At 38.9% G+C, this 27,675-nt stretch overlaps 1 protein-coding gene across 1 annotated transcript; it reads left to right on the top strand.

The window, feature by feature from the left end:
• Window positions 1–270: 270 nt before the first annotated feature.
• Window positions 271–24,820, top strand: ANKMY2 (ankyrin repeat and MYND domain containing 2). The gene is made up of 10 exons (XM_068935018.1): window positions 271–480; window positions 2,581–2,645; window positions 10,878–11,016; window positions 12,962–13,060; window positions 15,175–15,335; window positions 16,497–16,711; window positions 17,796–17,931; window positions 20,820–20,948; window positions 21,368–21,509; window positions 23,205–24,820. Exons 1-10 carry the CDS (start codon window positions 414–416, stop codon window positions 23,426–23,428), a joined length of 1,377 nt encoding a protein of 458 aa, XP_068791119.1. The 5' UTR covers window positions 271–413; the 3' UTR covers window positions 23,429–24,820.
• Window positions 24,821–27,675: the final 2,855 nt, after the last annotated feature.

Here is a 27,675-nt window from a genome sequence, read left to right as displayed (position 1 = left end):
CCGCAGCCTCCCGGGGGGGGTTAGGGGGAAGAGCGGCAAGGGAGCCATAAAGTAGAGACGAAAAAGCAACAGTCTCTGTCATTTAATTTTATTAAAAGGGTTTAGATAGGAATAGGCTCCTTCTCGGCTGCGGCGCCGAGCCGGAAGGCAGGTAAAGCGAACAGGCTGACATAGGTTTCCCCCACGTCGGAGGGCGGATGGTTTAGCCTGCGGCGGGGCGCTCGCGGGGCGGAGCGGCGGGCGGAAGTTGCCATGCTGGGCAGGGCGGGGGCGGGCACGGGCGCCGCTGGGCCTGCCGGAGGGAGGGGGCGGCGGGGGGGGGTCCGCGCCGCAGCCACCCGCCTTGAGGTCGCCTCGCCGGCCGGCACCGTCCCGGCTCTGCCTTACCGCCCCCGGCGGGCAAGAGAGGAGCGATGGCCCCTCCTAGGAAAGGTGACCTGAGCCAAGAGGAGAAGGACTTGCTGGGAGTGATCGCCAAAGGTGAGCGCGCCCGCCCCCGCGGCGGGGCGGGGGGCGGCGGTGCCGCCGCCCGAGTGGGCCTGTCGCCGCGCTCATGCGCAGGAGGAGGGGGCGCTCCCGCCGGCTGGCGGGGACGCCCCGCGCCACGCCGTGCCTCGGTGGGCTCAGCCGTGTCGCAGCCCCGGCGGTCGTGGGGGGCCCGGGCGCACCCCCCCCCCCGCACCAGCCGCGCGTGTGGCGCTCGAGGAGGGGGCGTGCGTCCTTCCGGCCCCCGCCCGCTGACAGCGCTGGTGTCGGCGAGGGCCCGGCAGCGCGAGCTGCCCGGTGCCGCCGGCCGTTAGCGGCGCGCGCGCAGCCGTTGGCGGCGGAGCGCAGCCGCGGCGCCGCCTCGCGCGGGCCCTCCTGCGCCCTCGGGAGAGGGCGCGGGACGGAGGCCCTGAGCCCCACCGTCCCTGTCCTCACGCTGACCTGATACGGGTTTTTTTTCAGCCTTTTCCTTTGGGTCCCGTCACAGTTTCTCCCCTTCCCCCCCCCCCACCCCCCTGTTTCACGAGCGGCGAAAATGGCTGCTTGCCTCTTCGGGAGTGAGCGCACTCCTTTCTCTCAAACTCGGCGTGTGCCGGGCGCACGTGTGTCATCCACGAGGTGCAAAGAGGGCTGCTTGCCGGATGTGGAGGGAATTTGCATGCCTGAACAGCTCGACTGGGGAAGCCTGGCTGGGCTTACCTCGTTCTTCTGTATTTTCACGCTAGTCATGTGTATTGACATTTACCTAATGACTTGTGTTAACGTGTTCTGAAAAATGCCTTCTTGGGGATAATCTAGTTCTTTATCCTATTTCATTTTTTATAGCTACTGTTGCTAAACCTGGCTGTCCTTGCAGACAGAAATTGTTTTTGAGTTAACAGAACTTGTGCTTGTCCAGAATATTGTACAGCTTTTATCATTTCTACTCTTTTATTTTGCATTTCACGTAAGTGGTGCAATTTCACCCCTTTGTGGTACGTATGTTTATTGGTATTGGGGCTTTCTATCATACTTGCATTAAAAATTGGATCTTATGGTCCAGTAATGTGAATTTCATGGCCCTAGCTGCCTAAATAGTTATACTACAAACTCCATCTAAACTGGCCAGGCAGTCCACTGCCAAAAGACCTTTGCCTATGATTGAATCGAGGATCAGAAGTTTGTTTTAACTGGCAATAAATTAAATAAAAGTCCCCAAGTCAAGACTCTTGGAGTGGTTTTTTATTTGTTTACTAGGTCTGAGTGAAAGCCCACTGAAGTTATGTTGAAGGTCTTTTCACTAATTTCAGTGGGCTTTGGGTCCTAACATCTGTGGCTTAACGGAAGGATTCCCATAGCAAATTTAAAAATAAAAAGGTATGGCCTGTTTTTTTCATTGCACAGATTTCTAAAAATCTTGAGTCTCCTTATGTATTTGGTAATTTTCAGAAGTGTCAGTGACTAAGCTCTCTCTATCAGTCCCAGTCCTCATGTTCTACTTCTGTTCCTTGTTACTGAAGGGAAATTCCTTCTGCTTCTGTAGACCTGCGTTTTTGCCTGAGAGGTGAAATGTTTCAAATTTTAAAATTTAAACAGAAAAGTAAAGGGGAGCAAATTATAAAACATGCTTCATTCAGCCCAGAAAAGTCTTTAACGTGATAATTCCCTCTTGTGGGCATTTAGATAGGTCTTTTAGACATAAAATGCTCCAGAAGAGGTCAAAGTTCAGAAGTATTAACATAGTCAGTATCTTTTAACTCATTCAGAATTGTTCTGATGGAGTTTATGAAGAGACATTGGTATCCTGTTCTTGTATGTGCGTGTAGATCTCTTACTTCAGATAAATGAATGTTTACGCTTAATGCATGTTATCAACTACTGTTTATTGTTATGAGCTTTTGGCTTATAGCTTCTAGAATGGAGCACAGTTCATTCCTGAGCCTCTTACTTAAATGTTACTGATTTATTGGTAATTACCACAAGCAGTTAATCTACAAACATTTTGATTTAAATTGGGAATGGGACCAGTTTTCCCCTTGATTCTTAATTTTTTTTTTTTCCTTTCTCATCCCTCCCCCTCTCTTTTTCTCCCTTTTTTTTCTCCTTTAATTAAAGGAAACACTGAAGAGGCTGGAAGGCTACTGGGCAGCAAGAATGTCCGTGTCAATTGCTTGGATGAGGTACAACAAACCATACCAACATTGTAGTGGGTTTAGCAAAGAAAATACTAGCTCTGAAGGCTTACTTGTTATTCAGTATTGTTGCTATATAGATTCTTGGAAATCAAAATTATTCTGAAGACGTTTCCAGCCTGCAGCTGAATAATAAACCTTTGAAGAGTTCTTACTTTATAAGAAAATTTGAGATTTAATGTTACTACCGAGTTTGTATTGTCTCTTAAAACCCTGCATGAACTTTGTTATGGGAAAGGTGAGAAGAACACTGCAGAGGAGCTCCCTCGTTTCCTGTCACCTCTACAAAACTGTAGTGCATCCGTTTAGTTAGCAGCAGACAATATGGATAAAGAAAACCTGTCCCCGTTTTTCATCCATCTCACACTTGTATAGTGTCACCCAAAGCCTTACCTTTGCAGAGTGATAACCATAGAGAGAGAGAGAGAGAGAGCAGCTAAGTCAGAAATGGTAAATGCTGTCTTTTCCAGAAGCAGGTGTTACAGCCATGTAGAAGACTTAATCCTTAAGTGTTGCCTGCAGATGGGAGGAATTTTTTTGATGAAGGACTCTAGTGTGTGGTTCCTGTGTATTTCCTCATATTTTGCTTTTTAACCGTGTTTTCTGAAAGTATGACGCATTGATATAAAGTGTAACATGGAAGCAAAACTGTAATTGCCCAGCACACTTCAGATCAGTGTTAAATGTCCAATTGCATGTATCTGTGTTTCACTAGGTACTTCATATTAATATATGTGTTTTTCCCAAGTTTACTCATACAATCACTGGTAAATTCAGGCTGCAAGGGGCCTCAGGAGGTCTGTAGTCCAACCTCCCACTCAAAGCAGGGTCACCTATGAGGTTAGGCCAGGTTGCTCAGGGCTTTATGCCTTTGGGCCTTGTAAAACTCCAAGGATGGCAACTGCACAACCTCTCTGGGTAACCTGTTCCACTGCCTTACTGTGCTCATGGTGAAACAAGGCTCTCTTCATATCAGGCTGAACCTCTCTCTCGATTTATGCCCATTGTCTCTTGTCCTCCTGCTGCATGTAACTGTGAAGAGTCTGGCTCCATCTTCTTGATAACCTTCCCGTAGGCACTGCCGAGCTACTGGTAGGTTTCCCTCCCTCCCCCACCCCGGCCCCCAAGTGCACCTCTTCTTTAGGCTGAACAAGCCCGTCTTCCTCAATGTCTCCTCCGATGGATGAGTGCTCCAGCCCCCAATGTGGGAGCTGCTGCTATGTCTTCATGGTCCTCTGCTGAACTCACTGCAGTTTATTGATATCTTGTACTGGAAGACCCAGGTGAGACTGGCAATCTCACAGGTGCTGATGGGAGGGATATAATCACTTCCCTCAATCCACTGGCATGTTCCTGGGATATTGTTAACCTTTTTTTTTTGATTTCCTACCAGCATATCAGTTTTCTGATTGTATTTAAACAGAATTAGATATTTAAACCTTAATTTCTTATGTATAAATCTCAGCAAACTTCTGACAAACTAATCAAAGCTTTACAATAAACTTGAGGAACCCAAGATACAGTGTAAGATGCTTTCAAGTGTGCTTTAATTTGAGCTTTAAAAGCATCTATTTTAGTTTAAATGATGGACTAGTACATAGGGAATCCTGTGCAGTATTAGTGCAACACACAAGATTACTGCTGAGAGGATGTGGTTTATTAATAGAAACTATAACTGAGTTATGTCTCAGGCTATACTTAAAGAAGAAATAGTATTAACAGTACTTGCCTAATGTTCGTTCACATCTGAGTAAATATGTGCTTTGAGTGTAAGGCTTAAACAGTTTATGCAAAGAACTTCTTACAGTCTCTTCCCCCCCCCACCCCCCAAGAATGGTGCTTGGTGATTATGTGGAAAAGGAAAGGGTTTTGATTTATTTAGGATTCTTAATCCACCAGTCATCACACATCAACTGTTAGACTTTCTCTATTATAAACTAGTTTTTCTCTAATGTGTTGTTCTAGTATCTGTGCATAAATAAACAATGCGTGAGACATCAATTAAACATTAGTTTCGTCTGTTATCCAAGTGTGACACAACTGGAGGCTGCTTTGAATATGTCAGGTCTTATTTTCCTTCTTCACAGCCTTAGCTGTTTGTCCTAGAATCACATTAGCAAAAATGTTTAATAGTAGCAATATAAATAATGTTAAGAAATGAGGAAACAGAGCCCTGACAGTGAAATGCTTAGGTATTGATATGGGAGCATAATGAGGTGGGAAATAAGAATTTTTGAGATACTTTTTCTTTTTTGGAAATACTTTTATAATGTAATTATGCTAATTCTGTAGCCTCTTTCTTCTATTTGTGGTACAGCAAACGTGAGGCATTTTAATAATTTCACATAAGCAAGATTCCATGTTGTACTTCCAGATTTAAAATAAAATAAATACATAAAGAGATATCTCATTAGTTTTTGGTTTGATTGTGTCTACCTGTATATCCCCAGGTCCACTTACTGCTAGATTAAAAACTATTGAGTCAGCAGTCTTTTCTCCATGTAACTTTAGACAAGGACTAAGTCACAGTTTAACATCCTCCAAGTACATTGACTTTTCAACTATCAAATGCAATTATGTTTTTCCAGTATCCAAGCTAATTTCATAGCTCTTCTCCAAATCCTTTCCAGTCATTCCAGCTTCTTCCTTCAGGAAAATAAATGTGACCTGGATACAGTATTTCAGCTTTACTTTTACTATTGTTAGATATATTTTTAAGTAAATAAAAATAAAAAAAGTAATTAATAAATAAATCACTTCTGTAAGCCTATTTACTTTTTCTGCCCTTATGTCCAAGATTCATTTTTGCTTCACTTCCTCCTGTCTGCGGCACTATACTGGAAGCAATAGGTGTCTTCAAAGTACCGTTAAGTTATAAGTCCTCTCTATTCAAATTAATTGTTTTGCAGGTGCCCGTATTCTAGAGTAGTGCAGATATTCAGTAGCTAGAGGTTTTTTCCCCCACATTCTTCCTGAGTAAATCAAAAAACCTTTTTTGTTGTTGTTCCTTTGGGAATTTAGGGAGTTGAAGAAAGGAAAAATATGTAGGCTTAATTACTGCTTTTATGAAAACATAGAAGTGCATTGCTGCTGTTCTGGCACTTTGAAAACTTTTTTATTATTGTTATTATTTTTAATGTTTTTTTTAAAGCTCAGATGCCCCAGAATATTAAGACAAATATATGGATGGTGGAAATGGATGCAAAGTAAACACGTATGCATATTTCATTTCAGTGCACACTAATTGTTCATTTTTATTTGTCCTATTTTAGGTGGAAAGGTTGTTAGTTTAGAAATGCACTGTAGAAGAAAGTCTTCTGGAATTTTCTTCTTCCTTGGAGTACAGAACTTGTAAATATTGTTGTGACTTCAAGTTGGCAGTTCGTAGACTTTAGCTCCATCCATATGCAGGATGTGGCTAAGATCTCTCAGTTTGTTACAGAAATGTGGTCTGGAGGAAGCACGTTGGATTTCTAGCCATGGAAGTTTCCTCCAGTCATGCTGGTAGTTAATGTTGCAAAGGAGCACTGTAATACTACAGTCCCCTATTTTCTTGAAAAGTTCACTTCAATGGATGAAACAGAGAGGCTTGACCTGAAAAGGCTTCATATTTGTTTACACTTGAAATCATTTCAAGGTACTTATCATGTACAGAACTATCATTTGGCATTTTCGGCTTTGCTATTTCCCTCTAGCTTGCTAATTCACCCTTTTATTTCTATAATATAAAATAATCCGTTTGGACAGCCTGTTTTTATGTGCCAATTACGGAACTGAATAATTTCTGGAAGGTAGTACAGCAGCCTGCTTATTAGTGTGTGAGGTCTATATAATTTTATTCATATTGATTATCTTCAGTGGAGGGTTTTGCAGTCAATCTACTTGCTGTTCCAGTATAAACTTCCTGTGTTAGCAGAAAATATCCAGAAGCTTGACCTTTATTGAGGAGACAGAGTTCTGGCTTTTGACATTTTTTTTTTTTACCTAGTATTTTGAAATCCATTGACCAGAGAAAACTCGACAGCTATTAAGAATCTCCTGGTTTCCATGCAGGTCATTGATGTAGAATTTAACTTTTCATCACTGCTGATAAAACAGATTATCAGAGAAATCTAATGTGATACGTATGTGAAATCAGCAGCTCAGCAGGAAGATTATAAAGGAGGAAAAACATAACAATGATGGACATATCTGCACTCTCTGAACAGCAGTTCATATTATAATTAGTTTATACTTAGCTATAAACAAATTTATTCATACATATACATTCCAAATCTAACTTGCAGTAAATTAAAGATAGGGGTGATCTTCTTTAGAAGCTTTAAGGCTGAAATTTCTGAAGACTTTCATGTGATGAAAGAAAAACTAGCAGCATTCAGTAGCATTTCTGTTAAAGGTCAGTTAGAGACGTTTTTACAATCCAGTTCCAAATATCATCTAGCTTAATTAGACTTCAGCTAATGAGTTGATCTAATTTCAAGTAATGCTGGCTCTTCTTATTTAAGGAGAGGTGATTCTGAAGACGCTCCTCAAGTGGGAGTTTCTCTGTGCTTTTTTGTGACATCTACTATTTTTGCATCATTTGTCTCCTTTTTGGTGACTTCCCAAGTATTCTCTCAAATAAAACTCAAACTACCAGTCTATGTGATTAATTTATAATTCCTTGAATGAATAGAACTGGTGCAGTTGCCAGCATCTAAAGAATAAAATAAGGCACTTTTTCCATGTTAATGTGGGGTTGGGTTCCTCATTGCAAAATGAACTGGGAAAGGGAGGCAGATGCTTTAACAGTGTCACAGCGTACAAGTGTCTGTAGCAGTTTTTCAGCTAAAGCTTACACAGTCTTTTTACTTTTTACACAGTCCTATTTACTAGTATATGCCACATCAGCCCTCACTTAAAACTCGTTAGTTAGCTACCATGCCTACTGCAGCGTCATGGCATATCTGAATATACGCTGAGGGAGCCACGCCAGTGTGATCCAGCTCACGTGTGCCACGTCTTGGCCAAGCTTTACAGAGCTGAGAAGTAAAAAGCGTGAACTGAGTGTGAGAGGTGTGGTCTCCAAAACCCTGGGAGTTCTGGGACCTGTTTGATTCCTCGTCTTTCTTGAGTAACACTGGTCTATGTGGCTGCTTCAGTTTGTGATGTTCAAATCAGCAATGTGCTACCCACAAAACAATAGCTTTTAAATTTGTGTGTGTGTGTGTGTGTGTATGTATATGTAGTGTCTGTCTTCTTACACAGTCAGCATGAATGTTTATGTGTTGGCCACATGATCAGCTTTTCTACCAAACGTACACAGGTTACTGGCATACAAAGATAGTCTATGTATTTGATTTGTCTGCTGACTTTTTGCTCCCTTTCCCCCTCCCCTCATTCTTCCAGTCAAAGATGGTTGAGAAAGTGTTACTGAAAACTTCCTCCATAGCTGTAGAAAACAGGGGTTTGTTTTTCCAGTTTGCTACCTTTATGAATTTGGTTTTATTCATCCTGAGGAAGCACACCTTGATATAATACTTCCCTGGTGCTGTAGGGAGAAATACTAATCTGTTTTCTTCTTCCCCTAGTCCTAGCCATGGAGCCCTACCCCCCACCCCAACACACGCACACACACGCATACTCCTCCTTTTCTCTCCTTGCGAGCTGATTCGGCCTACCGAATCTGCAGAATTTGTTTCTCTTCAATTTGCTCCCTTGCCATGGCAGCAGTAGGTCAACTCATCTCATGAAATCACCCCCTTCAGTCTGCTTCTGGTATGTTTTCAACATCAGGGAAAGGGAAGGGTGGTGTGTGGTGAAGCTGGGCTGGCTGTGAGGCAGACCTCTGTGCCAGGGGGTCCTTGCTGGTTGATGAGCAGAAGACCCCAGTCAAGGGAGGTGCCAAGCAATTATTTGCTGCAAATTATTTCTAATGTACAGTCAGACTTACAGGGAATGCTTGTAACCCTGCAGAAGACAGGAAATGTTAATGTTCACTGCAGCCCATGTAATAGCCCTATGAAGAAAACAAGAAACTGGGAAAGATTCATTTTTATCATAGGGGATGAGTTTAAAGGAATGGATTTTCAGACAGAAGAATGTTACGTAATTGCTGCTAGAAAACTAATTCTTTGTCCTAGCTTCCCTATTGAAAGAATAAAGCAATTTCTGTTTCATCTGTATGCTTAATAAACTGTCTGCCAGCTTAGTCTGTTAAGTATGTTCTTTTGATGATCCAAATGTCATCTGTCAGAACACACCCTGTGTTTGGACCTGTCTTTGACACTGCCTGTGCAGACTGTTTGCAGTCATTTCAATTTCTGTACAGGAACATAACACAGGGCACAGTACTTCTCTGGCCTTTCTGGACAAGCTTGTGATTAGCCTGTCCCTTTTTTCTTTGCTGTGAATGTGAAAGGCTGATATTAGGGTGGCTTTAAATCCAGTTTTCTGTCGTCTATCCACATGTTTTCTGCTTGATAGGTTTTATGGTCAACATTACAGTAGCTTCACACTTTCAAGATTTAATCATAGTTTTTTTCAAAGTTTCCCAGAAGGAGGGGAGAACATAAGAAAATACCTTTCCTTTGTCCTAAAATCTTCAGTCAAGTTTTTAATTAAAATAACAGGCATTCAATTTATAACCACGCTTAAGGTCACTGTTTCCTTAATGTTCCTTCCCTGATGAAAATCTTACTGTGTTCTTACTGTGTCACAGTAGTACTTCTCTATGCTGCTAAAGAGGGAGAATCTATACTATTGCTTCAAAGTGGGGTTGTCCCATAACAATTGCCTTCTAAGATATAATCCCTTAACTTTTCTTTGCAGGACTGCAAATAAAATCTGGCAAAACCAATTACAAATTTGTTTCATGTTTGCCAACTGCTTTGCTCAGGTCTTAGGTTTCTTTAATGACATTTTATGTTGCAGTATACCAGAATATTTCCGGCTACTTAAATATCCTATGTCAAGAAATCATTTTGTAATGTTTTCAGTTAGGACAGGGAATAATTTGAACTTGCCTGTTTTCCCTCATTTTTTAAGGAATTCTGTGAACATGATACTGGTAAGTTTATTTAGTTTCCATTCTATCATAGTTGGAAACAAAATATATATTAAGGCTCTAACTGACAATTAGGTTATTTCAGAATGTCACATCACCATGCATTTACTGAGCTGTAGTAATGGTGTAAATGAGTGTATGCATGCACATAGTCTTAACTTGCAAAAAAGGGAAGAAAATGCCATTTTGATTTCATTATGGGAGAGGCTAAATGGCACTCCCCCGTATTCAGTGCTGGGGAATGTTGTTGGGCAATTACTGTCTCTTGGCTGGTAACATGAATCCTGACTTGATGTTAAGTGAAAATAAACAACATGCTGGAAAAAGTTTATCAAGTTCTAAAAACTGAAGGTCATGCAATTTTCTCAAAGAGAAATTTGCTTTTCCCTGCCCTTTAAGAGGGAGAAAGGCTGTATTCACAATTCACCCTCGTTCTGAAAATTTTCTCTAGGATTTGCCCAGATTTGCATTTATATTTACCCCAGTGACGTTCTGAGGAAAACACAGTGCCTCATTTGCTGTAACTAACCGTTTTTGTACTAGTGCAGTGTATCAAAAGGCAAAGTTTGAGGCTATGTAGTTGTTAAGGTCTAGTTAGAGCTGTACAGCTTTAGAAGAGCATTCAGGGGATTCAGACTGATGTAACATCACAGGCACAATACCGGTAAATCAAGACTAAAAATGAACAAGACAGGTGTCAGAGACTGCAGATCATTGAATCGGAAAAAACAAGACCCCTCCATTCCAATTCTTCTTGTTTCTTAGTATATAATGCAAAGGAAAAATAATAACTTAGGAACCTGACGTTCTCTAAAACGAAGTTCTCCATCAGAAGCCTTACTCATTTTTAACACTAATGTCTTATACAAAAGACCATTGACTAACTGAGGATAAATGGTTTTGATTCATTGAAGGCTGGTCTGCTTCAAATATATAGCACATTGTAGTCAGAAAACAGTGACGCAATGTATGGAAAGTCTCCTGTACGTTAAAAGTCACTTTTATTCATCAAGATTTTGTGAGCTTGTTTGCTGTTACTAACCTATGCATCATGTAAGGTTTTGGCAGTTCAAAGTGAATATTTGTGTACAAGTGAAAATTATCCGTGGTACAAAGATCCAGAGATGTAACTAACGCTTTTCTGAATGCTTCTTCCTTCCTCTTTCTTTTGTTAGCATGGCATGACCCCTCTAATGCATGCAGCGTACAAAGGGAAGGTAGACATGTGCAGGTTGCTCTTGCGACACGGGGCTGATGTTAACTGCAATGAACATGAGCATGGATATACTGCCTTGATGTTTGCTGGACTTTCAGGTAACTTCTTAGTAAAATTAGGTCGCTGATTTTTGTAACATTTATGTGTACAATTTGCCAAAAGTTAATAATTTAAAGGAAAACATTGACACTTTTGTATCGTTCAGGCTTTCTGTTACTTACATGAATCACGTAAGTATGTCTAGACCTGTAGAAGTATCAGGACAGTGGTACAGGGATAGCTACTGTTAAGGCTTGGGGTCTTTCTTCCCATATAAAAATTGGCTTTGTTTGGCTTTTTGAGGCGTACAGTCTATCTGTACTTTGTCTGACCTGTTTAGTCACAGATCTCAAAATTCAGTCTCCTGTGGCAGTTTTCTTGTGCAGTGGGATAAATTCTGTGTAATTATAGTGTTGTGTTGAAAAAGATGCTTTATCATACTGCCTTTTTTAGCACTTTACATCAGTAGCTTTTCGTAGTATTTGAGGCTTATCAAATCAATCCGGTATTTGAAGCTGCTCAGATTTTGCGTTTCTCTCTTACATTATTTTTGAAATCTTTATAGCCTTTTGAAAATTATTGAGCAAGTTTCTTTTTGTTTTCTTACATTACTTCTCCTTCTCCTCTTCCACTCCTCTTTTTTTTTTTTTTTTCCATGAAACTGCTTATAGTTGTATATATCTTCTGGAACTTTGGGCTTAGGTGGGTAATTTGCAGCTGTCCTCATGCTATTATTTTTCCCTGATAGAAGGGACAGTTATTTCCTTGAGTGAGAAAAGGGCATTCCCTAAAAACAATAGGATTAGATTTGGGAATGTTAGCTTATTTTAAATATCTTCTTAACTAGACCACTTTTATCTTTCCCAAGAAAGAGCTTTTGTGGAAGTATGCTTAAGATTTCTTAGCAGGTAGAGTTTTAAGTTCTGCTTTCTTTCATCGTTATCATAAAAAAACGATAGGCATATGTGCACATATGAACCTTAACTGGCCCATCCAATTGCTTTTCTGCTAAGACTTTGGTAAAAAGTCTGCAGAGACTTTTGGGAAATGTCAGCAATTCTGTGGCTTTGAGCAATATTTGAGCTGCAGCAAATAAATGGGAACTAACTTTTAGAGGTCGTTAAATGACGGTAGCTTCATTGGAATTGCTGAGTTTTTACCATTTTCTCCCAATTGAGATTCTGACCTGCCATCTTGGGCTTGAATGCTTCTGCATGTTGGTTTTGAGATCTGTTATCTGTGAGTACAAATGGGATAAGAGCACTGTTGAAGCAATGCCTTTGTTTTTAAATCGGAAACATTCATTTCCATCTACCGCCCACTTCTTTTTTTATATTCACTTCTGTTTAGTTAGCATCTGCACAAAAACTGGTGAAGTAAGAGTGAGTACCTTTGAAAATAGAACTAGCACGACTGGTGACAAGTGTCCTTATTAGTCTCTTAAGGGCACCAATTAAGTCATTTAATCTTCCCGTCAAATTTTAGCTTCATTTTATTTGGTATTTAGCCCAGTCTGAACGCCCAGTTCCCGCTGGGGAGAAAGGAACAGTCTGTTCTCTTCCCTATGCTCCTGCTACATAATAGTACTGAATTTGTTTTTCTTCTTAGAATAGCAGATGTTGTAGCTGAACTGTCAAACTAGATTAGCACAATTTGTTTCTATACTGCTATCCAAGGGGACCAAGTTCTTGTATAGTTATATGCATGCAACTCCCATAAGCTCTAGGGGAAGCTGAATGTGTATTGCGGAGGGCAGTTTGACCCTGAATGAGTTTAAATGTTTTTTTCTTTGGTTTGATCCTCCTGAACCATCGAAGTAAGGAGGCAGCATTGTGCCTTTCTCTTAATTTGTTGCTAAAATAATGGTATTGAGAACATTCGTTTTGCTCAGTGTTGTTCTGTGTTTCTTAACAATAAGTTTTCTGCTTGTTTTTCTACAAAATAAAGAAATACAAATTTTAGTATGTTCTCTATCTTGTCTCCTGCATCTTCCTCTGAATTCAGGAAACAAGGAAATCACCTGGATGATGTTAGAGGCTGGAGCAGAGACAGATGTTGTCAACTCTGTGGGAAGGACAGCAGCTCAGATGGCTGCTTTTGTGGGTAAGGTGGAAGTCTCTTATAATTTCCTAAATTTCTAATGAATGTGAAGTGTTAGATTCCGTTGCTTTTTATTGGAGAAACATTATTTAATGGCCAGTTCTGAATTGACACAGAAGTTCAGCTTTTTTTCTACATCTTATCCTGTAACAGTCAGTTTGTATTTTATTTCCACGCTCCTTCTTAAAACCACAGATGATGATATCTGTAAGAATAGATGCTGCTGTCCTTGAAGTGTGTAAGTTTATGCACTGTCATCACTTTTCAAATAGTAAGAGGAATCTGGTAACGTTACAGGTGCCTGAAGTGCAGGTATGTGCGAAGTGTATGATTGGAGCTTCCTCTGTAGGAAAGAAAGAACACAGCACTGGGAGTCAGGAATTTGCGTCTGAGCTTTGCCACTAACGTGCTGTGCAGCAGCAGTGAGTCACCTCCTGCCCTTCCGTCTCCTCTACAGGGGAGGGAGAACTCTCAGAGCCTGTTCTAAGATAGGTCAGTCCCCGCTGACCTAAACTCAACTTATTCCTCACTTGGATGTGCTGTGTGACCCTGGGCAAAACATGTTTTTTGTTATGTTTTGTTTGTTTATTTTAAACCTTTTTTTTACTTCTTTACCACCTTGATAGATTCCTGTCCCAAACACAGCCAAATATACTACTTTTTTCCAGCAAAGATGTGTTTCCAGAAAAAGTGGAATCTTTTTCATGAATCAGCTATTGCTGTTCAGATGACCTTGCTAGCAACCAAAAATAGGGACCCCTTCTCTTTTCAACACAGCCCTCTTGTATTGTTTAAATATGCCTGAAGAGAAGTCCGTTGCATAGACTGTGAGATAAGAGATATGTCAAAGCACATTACATGTTCTGGATCCAAAGTCTACCTTGCCATTCGGATTTGCTTTCTTAAATAGTGAGATAGTGCCATTTCAATTTCCATCATATCTCACTCTGTCCTTCTAAAAGAGGACAAGCTTGACATTTCTCACTTGAGGTTCAAGCTGCAAACCCTAACCATCAACTAAATACACTGAAAAAGTGCAGTCCTATTATTTAGATTTTGGACTTGGAGGGTATTTTTGGATGTGATGCTGAACTTTCATTTGTACTGAATGAGGAATGGTATCTCCAATACGATTTTGGAGAATTCTTGTTTAAATGTGATTGTGTCACCAAGGTAGAATAAATTTCTTCAGACAAACAAAGATATGCTACTCTTCAAAGGTCTGAACATTGCAATCTGCCCCTGTTCGTTTTTACTGTCTGTCCAATCGATAGGAATTCATCTGTGTGTGGGAAGTGAGGATACTTATTCCCTTGTCATTTGTCTTACACTTAGCTTAGAACAGTCTCTTCTGAAACAGTGGAATATTTTAAATACTGGAATTTGGTTGGCTGTGTCTTCTCCTCCTGATTAATGGGGTCAGTGCCAAGATAAATCAATCAGTTTAAAGAATGTGGCCCTGAACTAGAGAAGCTAAATTTTACTTTCCCTTTAGCCAAGTAATCCATCATTTTGTCAGTTGTAGAAAACAAGAGGGGGGTGTAACTTCTCTCATCTTGTTACTTTCATCATTATTCTTTTTTGGAGGTAAGTTTTAGCCAGGTTCTGTTCTTATAATTTGTCCCACTTCAAATTAATATACTGTTATCTCTTTCAGTTCTGAAAACTTAAAAGAAATCCCAGTGCAAATGTCATTAATCTTTGAAAGGACAAAGTGCAGAGAACTTCTCTTGAGAAACTGTTAACACTAATATGATACTATTAGCGTAGCTGTGCATCAGAATCAAAATACTGCCTTTCCTTATGGCTTAATTCTGAATATCCTAAATAACTTCGGGTAAAATACCTATTATTTTAGTTTAGATTTAGCAGAAAAAAAGGGTGGGTGAAAGGGATGTGGTTCTTGAAATGAAATTTCATGAAGTCATTTCCTGCTGGGTGTCAGTAAGTTACAATTTTAAAACAAATAGCAAGAGTTACCAGTTACAGGCACAAAGCATATCATGCTTAGCTCCTCTGTGGGTAAGTGTCATCTCTGTTGGTTATATTATGTTTGGTTTTGGGCTTTGGTTATGGTTTCATTCTTACTGGTGATTTTTTTTCTTGTGTACTTCTAGGTCAACACGACTGTGTGACTGTCATCAACAACTTCTTTCCACGTGAAAGACTAGACTACTATACTAAACCACAAGGCCTAGATAAAGAACCAAAACTGCCAGTAAAGTTAGCTGGGCCTCTACATAAAATAATCACTACTACTAACATGCATCCTGTTAAGGTGCAGTAAGACGTAAATTGTGTGTTTGTTAGCATGGGAACAGTTTCTTTATGTCAAAAAGCATTCAGCTCCTCAGAGAATCCATTTGAGATCAAAGGCATTATTCACTTATTCACGTGCTTCTGAACATGAGAAAGAATTACACAATCTGGGCCATCATTTAAACATGATTCAAAAATGGAGTTATTTCAGTGCTTGTGCCTGTGCACGTCCTTGTGACACTTAGTGGAGTACAATAAGCCGGAATCTTTCAGTAACACCTTTAAGCAGAGAGATTTGTATTTTTAAGTAAAAAAGAAAACTCAACCGCTTTCTTTTTTGGCTTCATTTTCTTCTTAGCCTCACTTGAAGTGGAAACAAAAAACAATTTCCTGTCTTAACAAAATCTCATTGTTCTCTCAGTGGCTGCCTCAGCATGTATCTTCCTACCTTAATCACTAGTTCACCATAGTAACATCTGCTGCTGTTTCTGAACGTATGTGCAAGAGACTTTTTTTTTAGTTCCCAGTATATTTGCTGAAAATAATCTGTCTCTCATGGTTTGCTCCTCCTGTGTAGCTCAGAGAAATAAACACACCTAAATTCAAAAACAGGTTCCTTGGGCTTGCCATTCAAAGTCAGCGTTTGGCAACAGCTGCCAACCAAGGTACCCACTGCGCATACAAACATCAACGTGCTTGCAGTGGCAGCTAATTTAGTGAGTAGAGTTTACAGGTAACTAGTCCAATGTTTTATTAGTCCACTCAAAAGACTCCAAATTTATGTGAGGTTAACCAGTTCTGTGAAGTCACTTAAATCACGCAAGTCCAGTTTATCGTAGGTATTTGAAAGGAAAGAGAGTTTTGGACAGTGTACGGTAGTTTCTGTACGTATTTTTTATGAAATGGTTTTAATTCACCAGGCAACTGTGTTTCTATTTTCTTTTTAATATGAGCCTAAACTTTGAATATTGCCAGTATGGAAACTCTGAATGGCAGAATACTAAATAATTAGAAAATAACATTGACAAAAGAAGGGGAAGACAGAATAAGAAGGAAATGGAGAAATATTAGAAACCCCACTGAAGTTAGCTAGAAAGAGCAATCTAAGCTTTATGCTACTGCAGAAGTTTAAAAATAATAGTTCCTAATTGGATTACATTTTCTTCAATCTTTCTTACAGATTGTATTGCTGGTAAAAGAGAACCCTCTATTGGCAGAAGTAGAAGCACTGCAGAAATGTTACAGGGTTCTGGATCTGATATGTGAGAAGTGTATGAAGCAGAGAGATATGAATGAGGTACTTGCTATGAAAATGCACTACATCAGTTGCATCTTCCAGAAATGTATTACATTCTTAAAAGAGCGAGAAGATAAACTAGATGGATTTATCAAAAGGTATGTATATTTCTACAGAGGAGTCTGAAGGAACACATATGAACCAGCCTTACAGATATCAGAATTCTGACTGTAATATTAAATAGTAATAATGCATCCACTCATACTAATTACAACTATGCTAGTTTAGTTGCATTGTCTTGAATAAAGACGAGGTCAAGTAAATTTTGAAATAATCCCAATTACAGTGAGTTCAGGGTGGCACTGAGCCCTAGTTTCTCTGAAGTGGCACTGAACATTATTGGAGTACAAAGGAAATATTCCTAAAGTTTCAGCTCTCGACTGAAACTCATTAGAGCTTGGCAACCACATATACACAATGAAGCAGCAGAGCGCTCTATATGGTAGAGAAAAAGGGGGAGTGAGTGAAAAATGGATTTCTAAATGTCCAATGTGGATCATCTGGCAACATTTCTCCTGTCATCTTATTCTCCAGCAGTCATAAAGGGTAAGATTTTTTTTTCCAAAAACACTTCACTGCAAGTCCCACTGGCTTTAGGTGAGACCCGTGCTCTTAAATCATTTAGACAGATCTTCAGAACCTACTCAGAGTTGCAAAACCAGCTGCCTCATCTTAAGTATTGAAGTAAGTGGCCAAACTTGCAGAAGTATCTCATGCCTAGGGCCCCTATAGTCCTCTGTGAATTTCTCAGTGATTTTGAAAATGAATTATGAAGTCAAACAACTTTTCACCTACTGAAGTCAAATAGTTCATCAGTGATCCAAATAAAAAAGTAGGAACCAAATGGAGTTTATTTTTACAATGCTCGTTTTTAAACATAAGCACTTTCTACTTTAGTATGACGTAGCTGATAGTAGTCTACCGTTAAATGATTATGTTTCTCTAGGTGGCTGAGTTAGTAAGTAGTAGTTTCAGAGCATACATTTAGTTATTTTGTATTTTATAATTACTGTGCGTTAGCACACAAATCATTTAGTCTGCATTTTGAAGACTCTTGAGTTTGAAGTTGCAGAAATTATTTTGAATTATAATTCTCTATAAGTTTAGTACAGCATGCTGTGTATTTGTTCCTGAACATTTATTACATGATTCCTTATTTGACTTTGATTTTTAAAAATTTAGTCTCTTGAAAGGAAGAGATAAAGATGGTTTTCCTGTATATCAAGAGAAGCTAATCCGAGAAAGCATTCGAAAGTTTCCTTACTGTGAAGCTACATTGCTCCAGCAGCTCGTGAGAAGTATTGCTCCTGTTGAACTAGTAAGTTTCTCTTATCAAGCAAATACTTGCTCAGCAATTTGCAGAGTAAATTAAGATTAAACTAAGCCATCTTATTTCTCAGCTTCTGCAGTGTATTACATTAAGCAAAGATTTTGGATGTCTCTGAGTTCTCCAGCAAACAGGAGTTTTATTATACCTGTAATAATACTTATAGTAATATTTTTATACTGTATAAAATGCTTTGAAATGTCGCAACCTACTAGTTTTTTTTGCTGTGCCCATACTGAATGTTTAGATACCTTAGCTGTCAAAGAAAGCTGGAGCAGTTTGTTTCTGTATCAGAGCTTTTTTTCCTATTCCAAGTTGTCTGTTCAGTTCTTCTTTGCCAGTTCAGATTTACAAATGTGTAGATTCAGACACAAATGAAACTCATTTTGCACTTTTTCTTCCCCAGGTGCACTAAGATCAAATCACATCCTAGGTTTAATGCAGTCATTGTTTCCAGAGTGCATGAAAAGTTGGTAATATTTGATTTTAGAAGGAGAAGCATTCTGTGAAGCTTCCTTTATTAGTGGGAGAGGCAAGATAATGCAGGATGCAGTATGCAACACAATGTGTATCTAAATTAGGAAATCAAAATTCCAAGTAGAAAATCTAACTTCATCTTTCCCAATACTTCTTTGCTCGCATACTCTCTGTTAGAGTACTTTGGATGAGTTAATAATAAATCTTACACAAGAGTTATTATTCTCTTTTAAGAATGTAGGTTCTTTCTGATCTCTGGAAGCCAGATGCTATACGTACTAATGTTGGGGAAATGGAACAATTTTGTGACGTATGCTGAGGAAATTAAAAATAGCCGCTATCTTAAATGGCTCCAGTGAACTAAAATGTCCTGAGGCATAATGCCTACAACAGCAATCTCTCCTGTTTGGCTAGGCTGGAAAAATAAACACAATATGAAAACTTGAGTCATCGTACCGCATTAAGGCTTGCTTCAGAGTAGACACTTTCCTTCCTGTCTCGTTTTTCGGACGAGAGCTTGCAGTCTTTTCTCCTTCTCCCTTCAAAGACGTGTTTTGTTGCATAGGGTTTGACTGTCCGGTATACAGAACTGGAAAGGAGGCAATGCTGTTATTTTTAATTGCCTGGGAGCTCGTGACCTCTGGCATGCCCAATTACTTGAATTCAGTCTGAGCATCTCAGCATATTAGTAGTAGTTATGATCTTGCATATTCCATGCTGATCTAATAGTTTACGGATCTGCTTAGAACTGGAGCAAACTGACTTTTTTTTTCCTCTCATGTGTACGTCACTGCACATAAGAATTCTTTATTTATGGTTACCAGTAAAATACATTAAATATTACTGCTTGTACTGCATGGGAAAGATATCAGCAAATAATATCTAAATAATATTATGAAAATAATCGTTTTGAGGATTCGAAGTTCTGACCACTTGGTCTGCAGTATTTGAGTATACTGAACACAGTAGTATATCAATGCCAAGTAAAATATTTTTCTGTGCGCCAGCGCAGAGACTAATCTGCATAAACCTACTGCATATTATTTACAAGCTGATGACAATGTTAAAAAAACACTGAGGAAAGTATAGTTCATTAACTCACCCAACAGATAATGTTAAAGGGGCATTTAAATTATGATAAAGGAACATAAGCTGTGGGATACTCATATTTTCAGTGATACTAAAAACCAAAAGGGCATATAAGTAGGACAGTTGAAGTAGTACCTCATCAGATGTACATGGAAGATGTTTCTGGAATTATTTCAGATGGAAATGAGGAGAACAAAGCTACCAGTATTAATTTAGTATTATATTTGTGAACCCCAATAGGTACAAAATTTATCTTTTAGGCTTCTGAACTTTGTCTCATTGTTCTAATGTGACTAACTTTAAGTGCATAACTTGGGTTCCTAAGTGAGAAGTCTAGACCTCCTATGCAGTTAATTGCTCTTCTAAGGTGATGAGATAGTGCACTAAAAGCAGAGCCTACTGTCTTCACTGAATGATAAAGGAATCTAGTCTCCAAATGCAGTAGCATTAGCAGGGAGCATTGACACTTTAAAATAGCTAGCTTATCTTCAAAAGAATCTCCAAGGAAAAATAGCAGTTGTTTGAATATATGAGAATTCGACAAATACCTTCTATTATATGCATTTGCTACATTAAAATTTCTGTCTCTGTTCTGTGTGAAACTAACAGTGTTATTTAGGACTGCTTGTAATTAATGCAATTTGTATATAACTGCTTCTGGCTTAGGTAATGCCATCTATATTAGCCAAACATTTGCCCCTCACTGATAATACATGCCTCCAAATCCTTTTGGAAATTAACAGCATTCATTCAGTTCAGTAAAGGGTGAAATTTGCTTCTTTAAAATGTACTTCCTGAATAATTCAAAAATTTGCAGTTATTGAAAAGTGCTGTTATCTTTGCTATCATTTTACTTTATTGCATTACACTTCTGTTGATCAAGATCAAAACAGTGGTATAGAATGAGTGAGGATTCTATGCAACTATTAATTCCTCTGAATGCAAGCGTGTGTTCAAATGCTATGAGCTACTCAGCTTCAAATTTGACTCCATTATACAATGTGAAAGAAAATAATTTTTATCATCCCTTCTACAGAAGCTAAGGACTAGATTAACTTTGTATATACATAATTGTATGGATTGTGTAAGTTAAGTTTTATGTTAGTTGAATTCCTATGATTTAGTTTTATGTCATTGGTGCTACAACTTCTTCAGTGAGACTGTAGCTGGCCACGGGGAAGCTACTCTTCTGTTGTCCCCCTTCATCATAGTGATTTTTTTTTAATCCGGAAACTTACTGTATTACTGTGGTATGTCCTCTGTTTTACAGAATTCATTTGTTCTCATTAGCTGCTTCTTGTCTTTTCTTTCAGGGTTCTGATCCTACTGCTCTTTCTGTTCTTACACAAGCTATTACTGGCCAAGTGGGTTTTGTGGATGCTGAATTCTGTACAACTTGTGGGGAAAAGGGAGCAGACAAAAGATGTTCAGTATGTAAAATGGTAAGAATCCATAAATTGTTATAATGAACTGCAAAAATTAGTGCCACTGAGTTGCTGAGGATTTTGAATGTGTGACTATTTACAGAGTAAAATTAAGAGGAATGACATGCATGCCTGCACTGAAAACGTGTCTGCTTCTGAGAGACGTACCTCAGATTCCACAAGCAGAAGTACTTGGGTTTTCAGATTGGTATGTTTAAGGGTGGAGGAAGAATAAAGTTGCTGTATGTTGAAAGTTAGCAAAAGAAACTATTCTATTAGAGTTTTATATAAGTTAGAATCACTCCGTATGACCTTACACGTCGCTTAAAAATACCGTAAAGTAGTATATATAGAGGAACTAGGTATGCTAAAAGGTACAACAATACTGTGTATTTTTTAAAACATAAAGATGAACTGTTAGCTCTCATAACTTTCAGGTGATGTACTGCGACCAGAACTGCCAGAAAGTACACTGGTTTACCCACAAAAAAGTCTGCAAGGCACTGAAGGAAATTCATGAGAAACAAGAACTAGAAGCTGCCAAAGAAAAAAGGAAACAAGAAAAAAGGCAAAATAAAGGTTAGAAGCTGCAGTTTGCTTGCTGCAACTAATGCTGCACTAACTATACCACATGGAACAATAGTAACAGGTCTTAAGATCTGTAGCAAGTGATGTTAAGGGCTTTGTTGTAAGACAACAGCATACCTACATTTGCTGGAATTCTAGTCTTTCAACTTACAGATGATGTGTACTTTCTGAAAACTGTTCTTTAATGCTGGAGTTACACAGATGTCTACAACAGAGCTATAAGAATTACACTGTACTGTTTCAAAATCCAAATCTTTCAGGAAAATATGGAAGTTTCATGCTACTCTATTTTGTGTTCAAGGTGCTAGGACAAGTTGAGAATAAGAAAGCAGCCCACCTCTTCCAGTTGGCAAGGTCATTGTAGACATTAATTCTCCTGTAATGCTTGCTTTCTTCATAATCACTATATAAAATTAATTTTCATGTGTACTGTGAATACAACGAAAGAATTGACTCTTTTCTATGTTGCTGGTGTTTTTCTCCCTTCCAAAAGCAAATAATGCATTATGACAGAAGAAAACACTTTATGTTCTCTCTCTTAGCCCTCTGATACAATCAGAGCCTCTCTTAGCCTATTCTGATACAATGTTTCTATGATTGAAATGACACGAAAATTTTGGGTGAAAAGCCTTTTCTCCTTTACATCCTACTCGATTGTTCTTCCCTTGTTTTAAGGATTGTAAAAGTGCGCTGGACAAATCACGCTTGTCATATAATGGAAGTACTCTTCACTTCAGCTAGACAGTAAAATACTGGTCCAGGACTTATATTAGTAATTGCCAAAGTTTTCAACAATTTACTCTGAGAGTTGCTGTTGTGGGGGATGAAGTGGACTGTGGAAGATGGAGGCAAGGATACCAGTAGACTCCCAAGTACATGGCATACAAGTATAGCAAAATATAGTGAGATGTGAGCACTGATACCTCACACTGGTGATGAAAACACCCACTTGTGGATTCATCTTAACTGAACAAGCCAGTGCCCAGGTGCTGTCCTCTTCAGAAGGAGAGACAGGATCTAAGTGAATGGTTCTTCCCCCTCCCCTGCTGAAAGGGAAGGCTGCCATCTTTTATAATGTCAATGCTACACTACCTAAGTGTTAATCTTCATTAACTTCTTCCAGCACCTAGTCAACACATGATAGGCTTTATCAGATTATGTATTGTCAGCAAGACAGTGAAGTCATCCTAGTTTCAGATCACCTTGTCATGGTGTTGTATCAAAACTTCTCGTAACAACAGCAGTTTCATTTCTATAAGCTAATACCCCCTACAAATCCTATATATCAGCCAAAAAAAAAAAAACCCAAAAACCTACAGCTGCATCTGCAAGCAAACCAAGAATTAAGTTTCCCCTGCACAAGCATGAGTGAGAAGGAAGTTTATGCAAAATCCTGTGCTCAGGCTTGTGTTAGCTCCTTAGCGAAATGGGCCTATGGCTTTGGCAGTATTGTGGCTAGTTAGGGCAGTGTTTTCAGCTGGGTATTAACCATCACAGAGAATAAGAAACCAAAATGAACTGCTTTCCAGAACTCTCGTGTCTAAGGTATTTTTTGGTGAAGCATGGTTAAATTAATCACTTTTGTAATTGGTAAGTTTCCTAGCATTTATTATTCCTTAAAAATAAAAATGTTTGCTTACTCATGAGTTTAGTGTTTACTAATGATGGGATTTCTCTTTTGTTTAGATGAAGTGCAACTAGCAGAGCCTAGTTCTGCAAGTGAAGAACAGTCAGATCCTGGCCCAGATGCTACCAAAGAAGTGGATCCAAATCATGCTGCTGACAGGACAGAAGAAACTGAGCTTACCAAAGAGTCAGAGGCACTAGCCCCACATCCGGAAAGTCCCTTAGAAAGTGAGACTGGCTTAGCTGACGTTGCTCTTCAAAAAATTCAAGATCCTGAGGAATAAGAGGAGGACAGGAAGAGTGTTCTAAGTGTTCTGGCTAAGTCTCTGTACCTCAAGCATCATAAAAAATATTTTAGGCTGACCATGTCTTGACTTTTCACAGCATGGCATATGTAAGGCTTCCTATGAAAGACAGCATGTATCTGTTTATCCTGAGATGAAATGGTAGCTAATTTGTCTACAAATACTTCAAGTCGTTGTAGATTGTCAAAATAGCTATTTATTATGTGATAAAAACTAGAGTGGCATAGAATCATCTGCATTTCTACCAACAGGAAGCATAGCAATATCTATGAGATCTGTGGTCAATCAACCACTTAGTGAAAATGAAAAAGCATTTAAGTAAATCAGATTATTCTTGTTTCCAAAAACTAAAATCTATCTTCATAGTAGTTTAAAGGTTTTTTTTTTCTTCGAGTACACAGAAATGCAGTTGAAAGTCTTGGGAAGCCAACTGTTGAGTTGCTCTTACACCACTTTACGAAGCTTCGTTTGAAAGAATTCAGTAGTGATTAGGTCTCTGAAGATATTTGTCTGAATTCTCAAAACCTTTCGTGACTTCACTGTAAATAATTTTGACTAGTGAGTGCACAGCAATAGTGTCTATTTTGTGGCAATTTTATTAATGATACTACTGTTTCAGATGTCTCAAATTGACTGTGAAATGTATCTTTCAAGAGAATGACTTCTTTATTTATTTTCTCAAAAATATTCCAAGTTTGTCAAAGGCTAATGAAGAGAACACCTGAAGGTTTTTTAGTATTTTAACTGACTGGAGAATGATGGTTTCTAAATCTCTACTTTCAGGTAAAGATGTCTTAGAGCACACTGGGATGTTGTGTATGAATTGTTCGGTAAGCACATATAAGATGTTAAATATTGTACAAACAGACTGCACCTGGTTCCAGTGATTTGAGTGAGAAATTCATATGTACATTGATACAACTGGGATTTTATTTAGGCTTTCAACTAAATACCCTATCTTGAAAACAGTATTCCTTAATTATGCTGTTTTCACTCAGATTTACTATCATGTCTCATGAAATCAATGGGATTGTCACAAGCTAAAATACCATAAGGCATTTTACTCTGCATAAGGATGGCAGAATTTGAGATTCTTTAATTTCTGGGTGAATAACTGGTGTTTTGAACGTGGCAATATCTTTCAGCAGCGAGGAATCGGATCCATCCCCTATACAGAGGAAAAACGCTATAAATTTTTTACTGTTTAATATCTTGAAAGTTTTTAATATTCTGAAAATTGTAAGAGTAAGGATACTTAAATGCTCCTGGGCAGGAAATACACTTTTTGTATGATTCATAAAAGCATTTTCATTTCAAGGATTTGAAGAATAAAATGTGAAGAATAAAGGGAAGGTTTTTTTTTCAAAATAAGGAAGCTGAGTGGCAATTCTGTTTATTGCATCTATAACGTCTGCTGGGACATACTCTTACATTCAGGTTTATGATCCATTACCCTCTTGTAGCTCATGTGTACGAGTTCAATTTCATGCCAGTCAGGGCCTGGAGCTGCCGGGGGGAAAGCAAGAGATGGGTAGCTGGGGCTTAGATATGGAATCAGGATATAGCCACAGTCTGCTGGTGGATCTGGGAATGCAAAGTGCTCCTGGGTTCCCTGATCTGTACATAGCTGCTGGGACTCACTGGGAGGTATTGCTTCTTAGGTTTCTTTGAAAATCCCAACCGTATAAAACAAATAGATTCAGGATTTTAGAAGTGTGGTAAAATCCACAGCACAATTTCTGCTTTCATTCTTCCAGCCAACCTGGTTTTTCTTGATAAAGAAAAAAAGACCAAGTGATAGGAGAAAGTATTAACATTGGATAAAGGTGTGAAATACAGGATCTTTGATGCAGACTGTGTAGTTGTATTTGTTCTCGTTCTAACTTGAAAAAGCTTCAAAGTCATAAGCAGAGGTTGCTATACTTCCTTCTCTTTGCAATGAATCACAGATGAGAGCAAATGCAATCCAAGTTAAGCCCCTGGTCCCGCTGAGAGCTGCCTCTGCCTTTCTCAGCTTGAGCTTCTATTGGAAGATCATGGTTGGCATAAACCTGAGATAATGACTGGCTTTTGTGTAATTATAAACTGCAATCATGTGGCATGATACTTAAAAGGAACCTAGAGTAGAGTTAAACTTCATCTGCAACTTACTGATTCCTAAAGTAAGGTTTTAAGTGACAATGAAGACGGGCAGCTGCACAGTGCAAGGCCAGCAGATACACCCCTGCAGCTTCAAGAGTGTGTGCTTCACAAGACATTTTTTTTTTCCCACCACTGACTTTGCTTTCTAGGAAACCTGGAGGCCTCACTTCTGCTTCACCAGCTGTTTTGCTAGATATAAGAACACAGCAGCTGTGAATCTGTCTAGCCTGCCTCATTGCAGCTCTTGCTCCTTAATTCACTTTTAGACTATGTGTTTTTTTAATATCGACTACTATTTCTTCTACTGTCTTCTCCACTTTGGGAAATCTGACTGAATTAAGGACATATAAAAGCTTCTAAAATTATTTGAGTATAACTTCTAATGAACTGATTGTTGCATGTTCAAATCATTTTAGATTTCTAATGCAGTTAGATTTTCAAGGTTTTTGTTCATCTAACTAAAGGAAATTAATCCTTCGTAAAAGTTGAAATGACCTTTGTGATTTGAGTACTTTTTTGTATATAAATAGCTAATATTATTATTCCTTTTTCACGAATCGCTCTAAAATAGACTCTAAAATCAGTTCTGGCTTTGTCTGAAAAGGCCTTTTTCTGATAAAGCTCAGACAGATGAATATAATGGAAAGCACTGCTTTTTAACTGCGGAGGACTTATTTGGAAGTCAGTGATTGCATTGACTTGTGGCTTGTTGGACAGCGTCCAACATTTACAAACTACAAATGGGATCATGTCGCGTTACAGCAAAGGGCTTCTGGGTGCATGATAGGTTTTTCTGTTTAATATATGTAGTCCTGGCACACTTGTGTGGAACAGTGAGACAACCAAAAATCTAGAGGTTTTGATGGACTTCTCACCATCAAAGATTATATATGGATAAGTTAGCGCACTCATTGTCTTCTCTGAGCCCATCAGTAGTAGTATTGTCAAAATTCTTTAACAAATTTACTCCTGTAAAATGTCCTTTTTTTCCCCAAAATCTATATTCTTTAAGGAAAATGTCAAATTTAAAAATAAAATCTATAATAAAATTCTTGATGATGAAGCATCACATTCCAGTGTTCGCTCAGCAGAAAATTTGGAAACAATTCTTCATTTCCCTTCAATTTTTTTTCAATTTTTGTATTCAAAAGAAGAAAGGAGCAGAAAAACATTCCAGGCTAGAAATGTCGTGCATCTAATTTGATCCAAAATTTTGAAATTAATGGAATTTACGCTGAAATGGTGTTGTTTACTGCCTCAGTCTGGCTCCACATTGTGTGTGGGGTGCAGTTTATTTTCAGAGAAAACGCTTAAATACAGCCTTTGCCATGTCTACAATCACATCCGAAATCTGTGTATGTGCAATCTCAGGCATTGTGAAATTGATGAATTACTGCATCATAAACTACTTCCATGAACATGGTCAGCTGTCGGAGCTGAAGAGAGTCAGACAAACTAAGGATTACATACACTTATTAGACCCTGATTGTCAGTTATTTAGAGAGGAACTTGTTAAGAAAAATATGTTAGGTGAAGCTTAGTTTGGTCCAGCTTCTCTGTAGCCTGATTCAATTTGAGAAATGAAACATTCCTGAAACTTAATCAGAAGCAAGGTGTTGAGCTAACCTTTAAAATCACAGAGGTGGGGGTGATTTAAGGAGATTTACAAAACGCATGGAAGTTTGAGCAAGAAAAATAGGGAAGTGGAAAGCAAAAAGGAGGGACACTACCATCAAAAAGGTGAAAGGAACTATGAAGTTTAACAAAGATAAAGTCCTGTACCTGGGATGGGACAATCCCAAGCAGCAGTACAGGCTGGCATCTGACCGGCTCTGCTGAAAAGGACCTGGGGGTCCTGCTGGACAGCAAACTGAACATGAGCCAGCAGTGTGCGGCAACAGCAAGGAAGGTAAATGGTGCCAGGCCTCACCATGACTATAGTCAGCAGACAAAGGGTGTTATTATTCCACACTGCTTGGCACTTGTTAGGCCACTCCTGGAACTGCACCCAGTTTTGGTCAACCCAGTTCAAGAGAGACACTGAAAAACTAGAGATGTTTTGGGGAGAGAGGGGCACCATGATG

The sequence above is a fragment of the Struthio camelus genome, chromosome 2, assembly GCF_040807025.1.
Source record: "Struthio camelus isolate bStrCam1 chromosome 2, bStrCam1.hap1, whole genome shotgun sequence".
NCBI classification, from domain to species: domain Eukaryota; kingdom Metazoa; phylum Chordata; class Aves; order Struthioniformes; family Struthionidae; genus Struthio; species Struthio camelus.
The sequence above is the reverse complement of the archived record's forward strand: the minus strand, read 5'-3'. Positions and strand labels throughout refer to the sequence as shown.

Coding starts and splice junctions, on each gene's coding strand:
- ANKMY2 (XM_068935018.1), top strand. CDS start 414: ATGGCCCCTCCTAGGAAAGGTGACCTGAGCCAAGAGGAGAAGGACTTG. Junction 15,336..16,496: donor CTAACATGCATCCTGTTAAG/GTGCAGTAAGAC, acceptor TCTTTCTTACAG/ATTGTATTGCTGGTAAAAGA. Junction 21,510..23,204: donor AGAAAAAAGGCAAAATAAAG/GTTAGAAGCTGC, acceptor TCTTTTGTTTAG/ATGAAGTGCAACTAGCAGAG.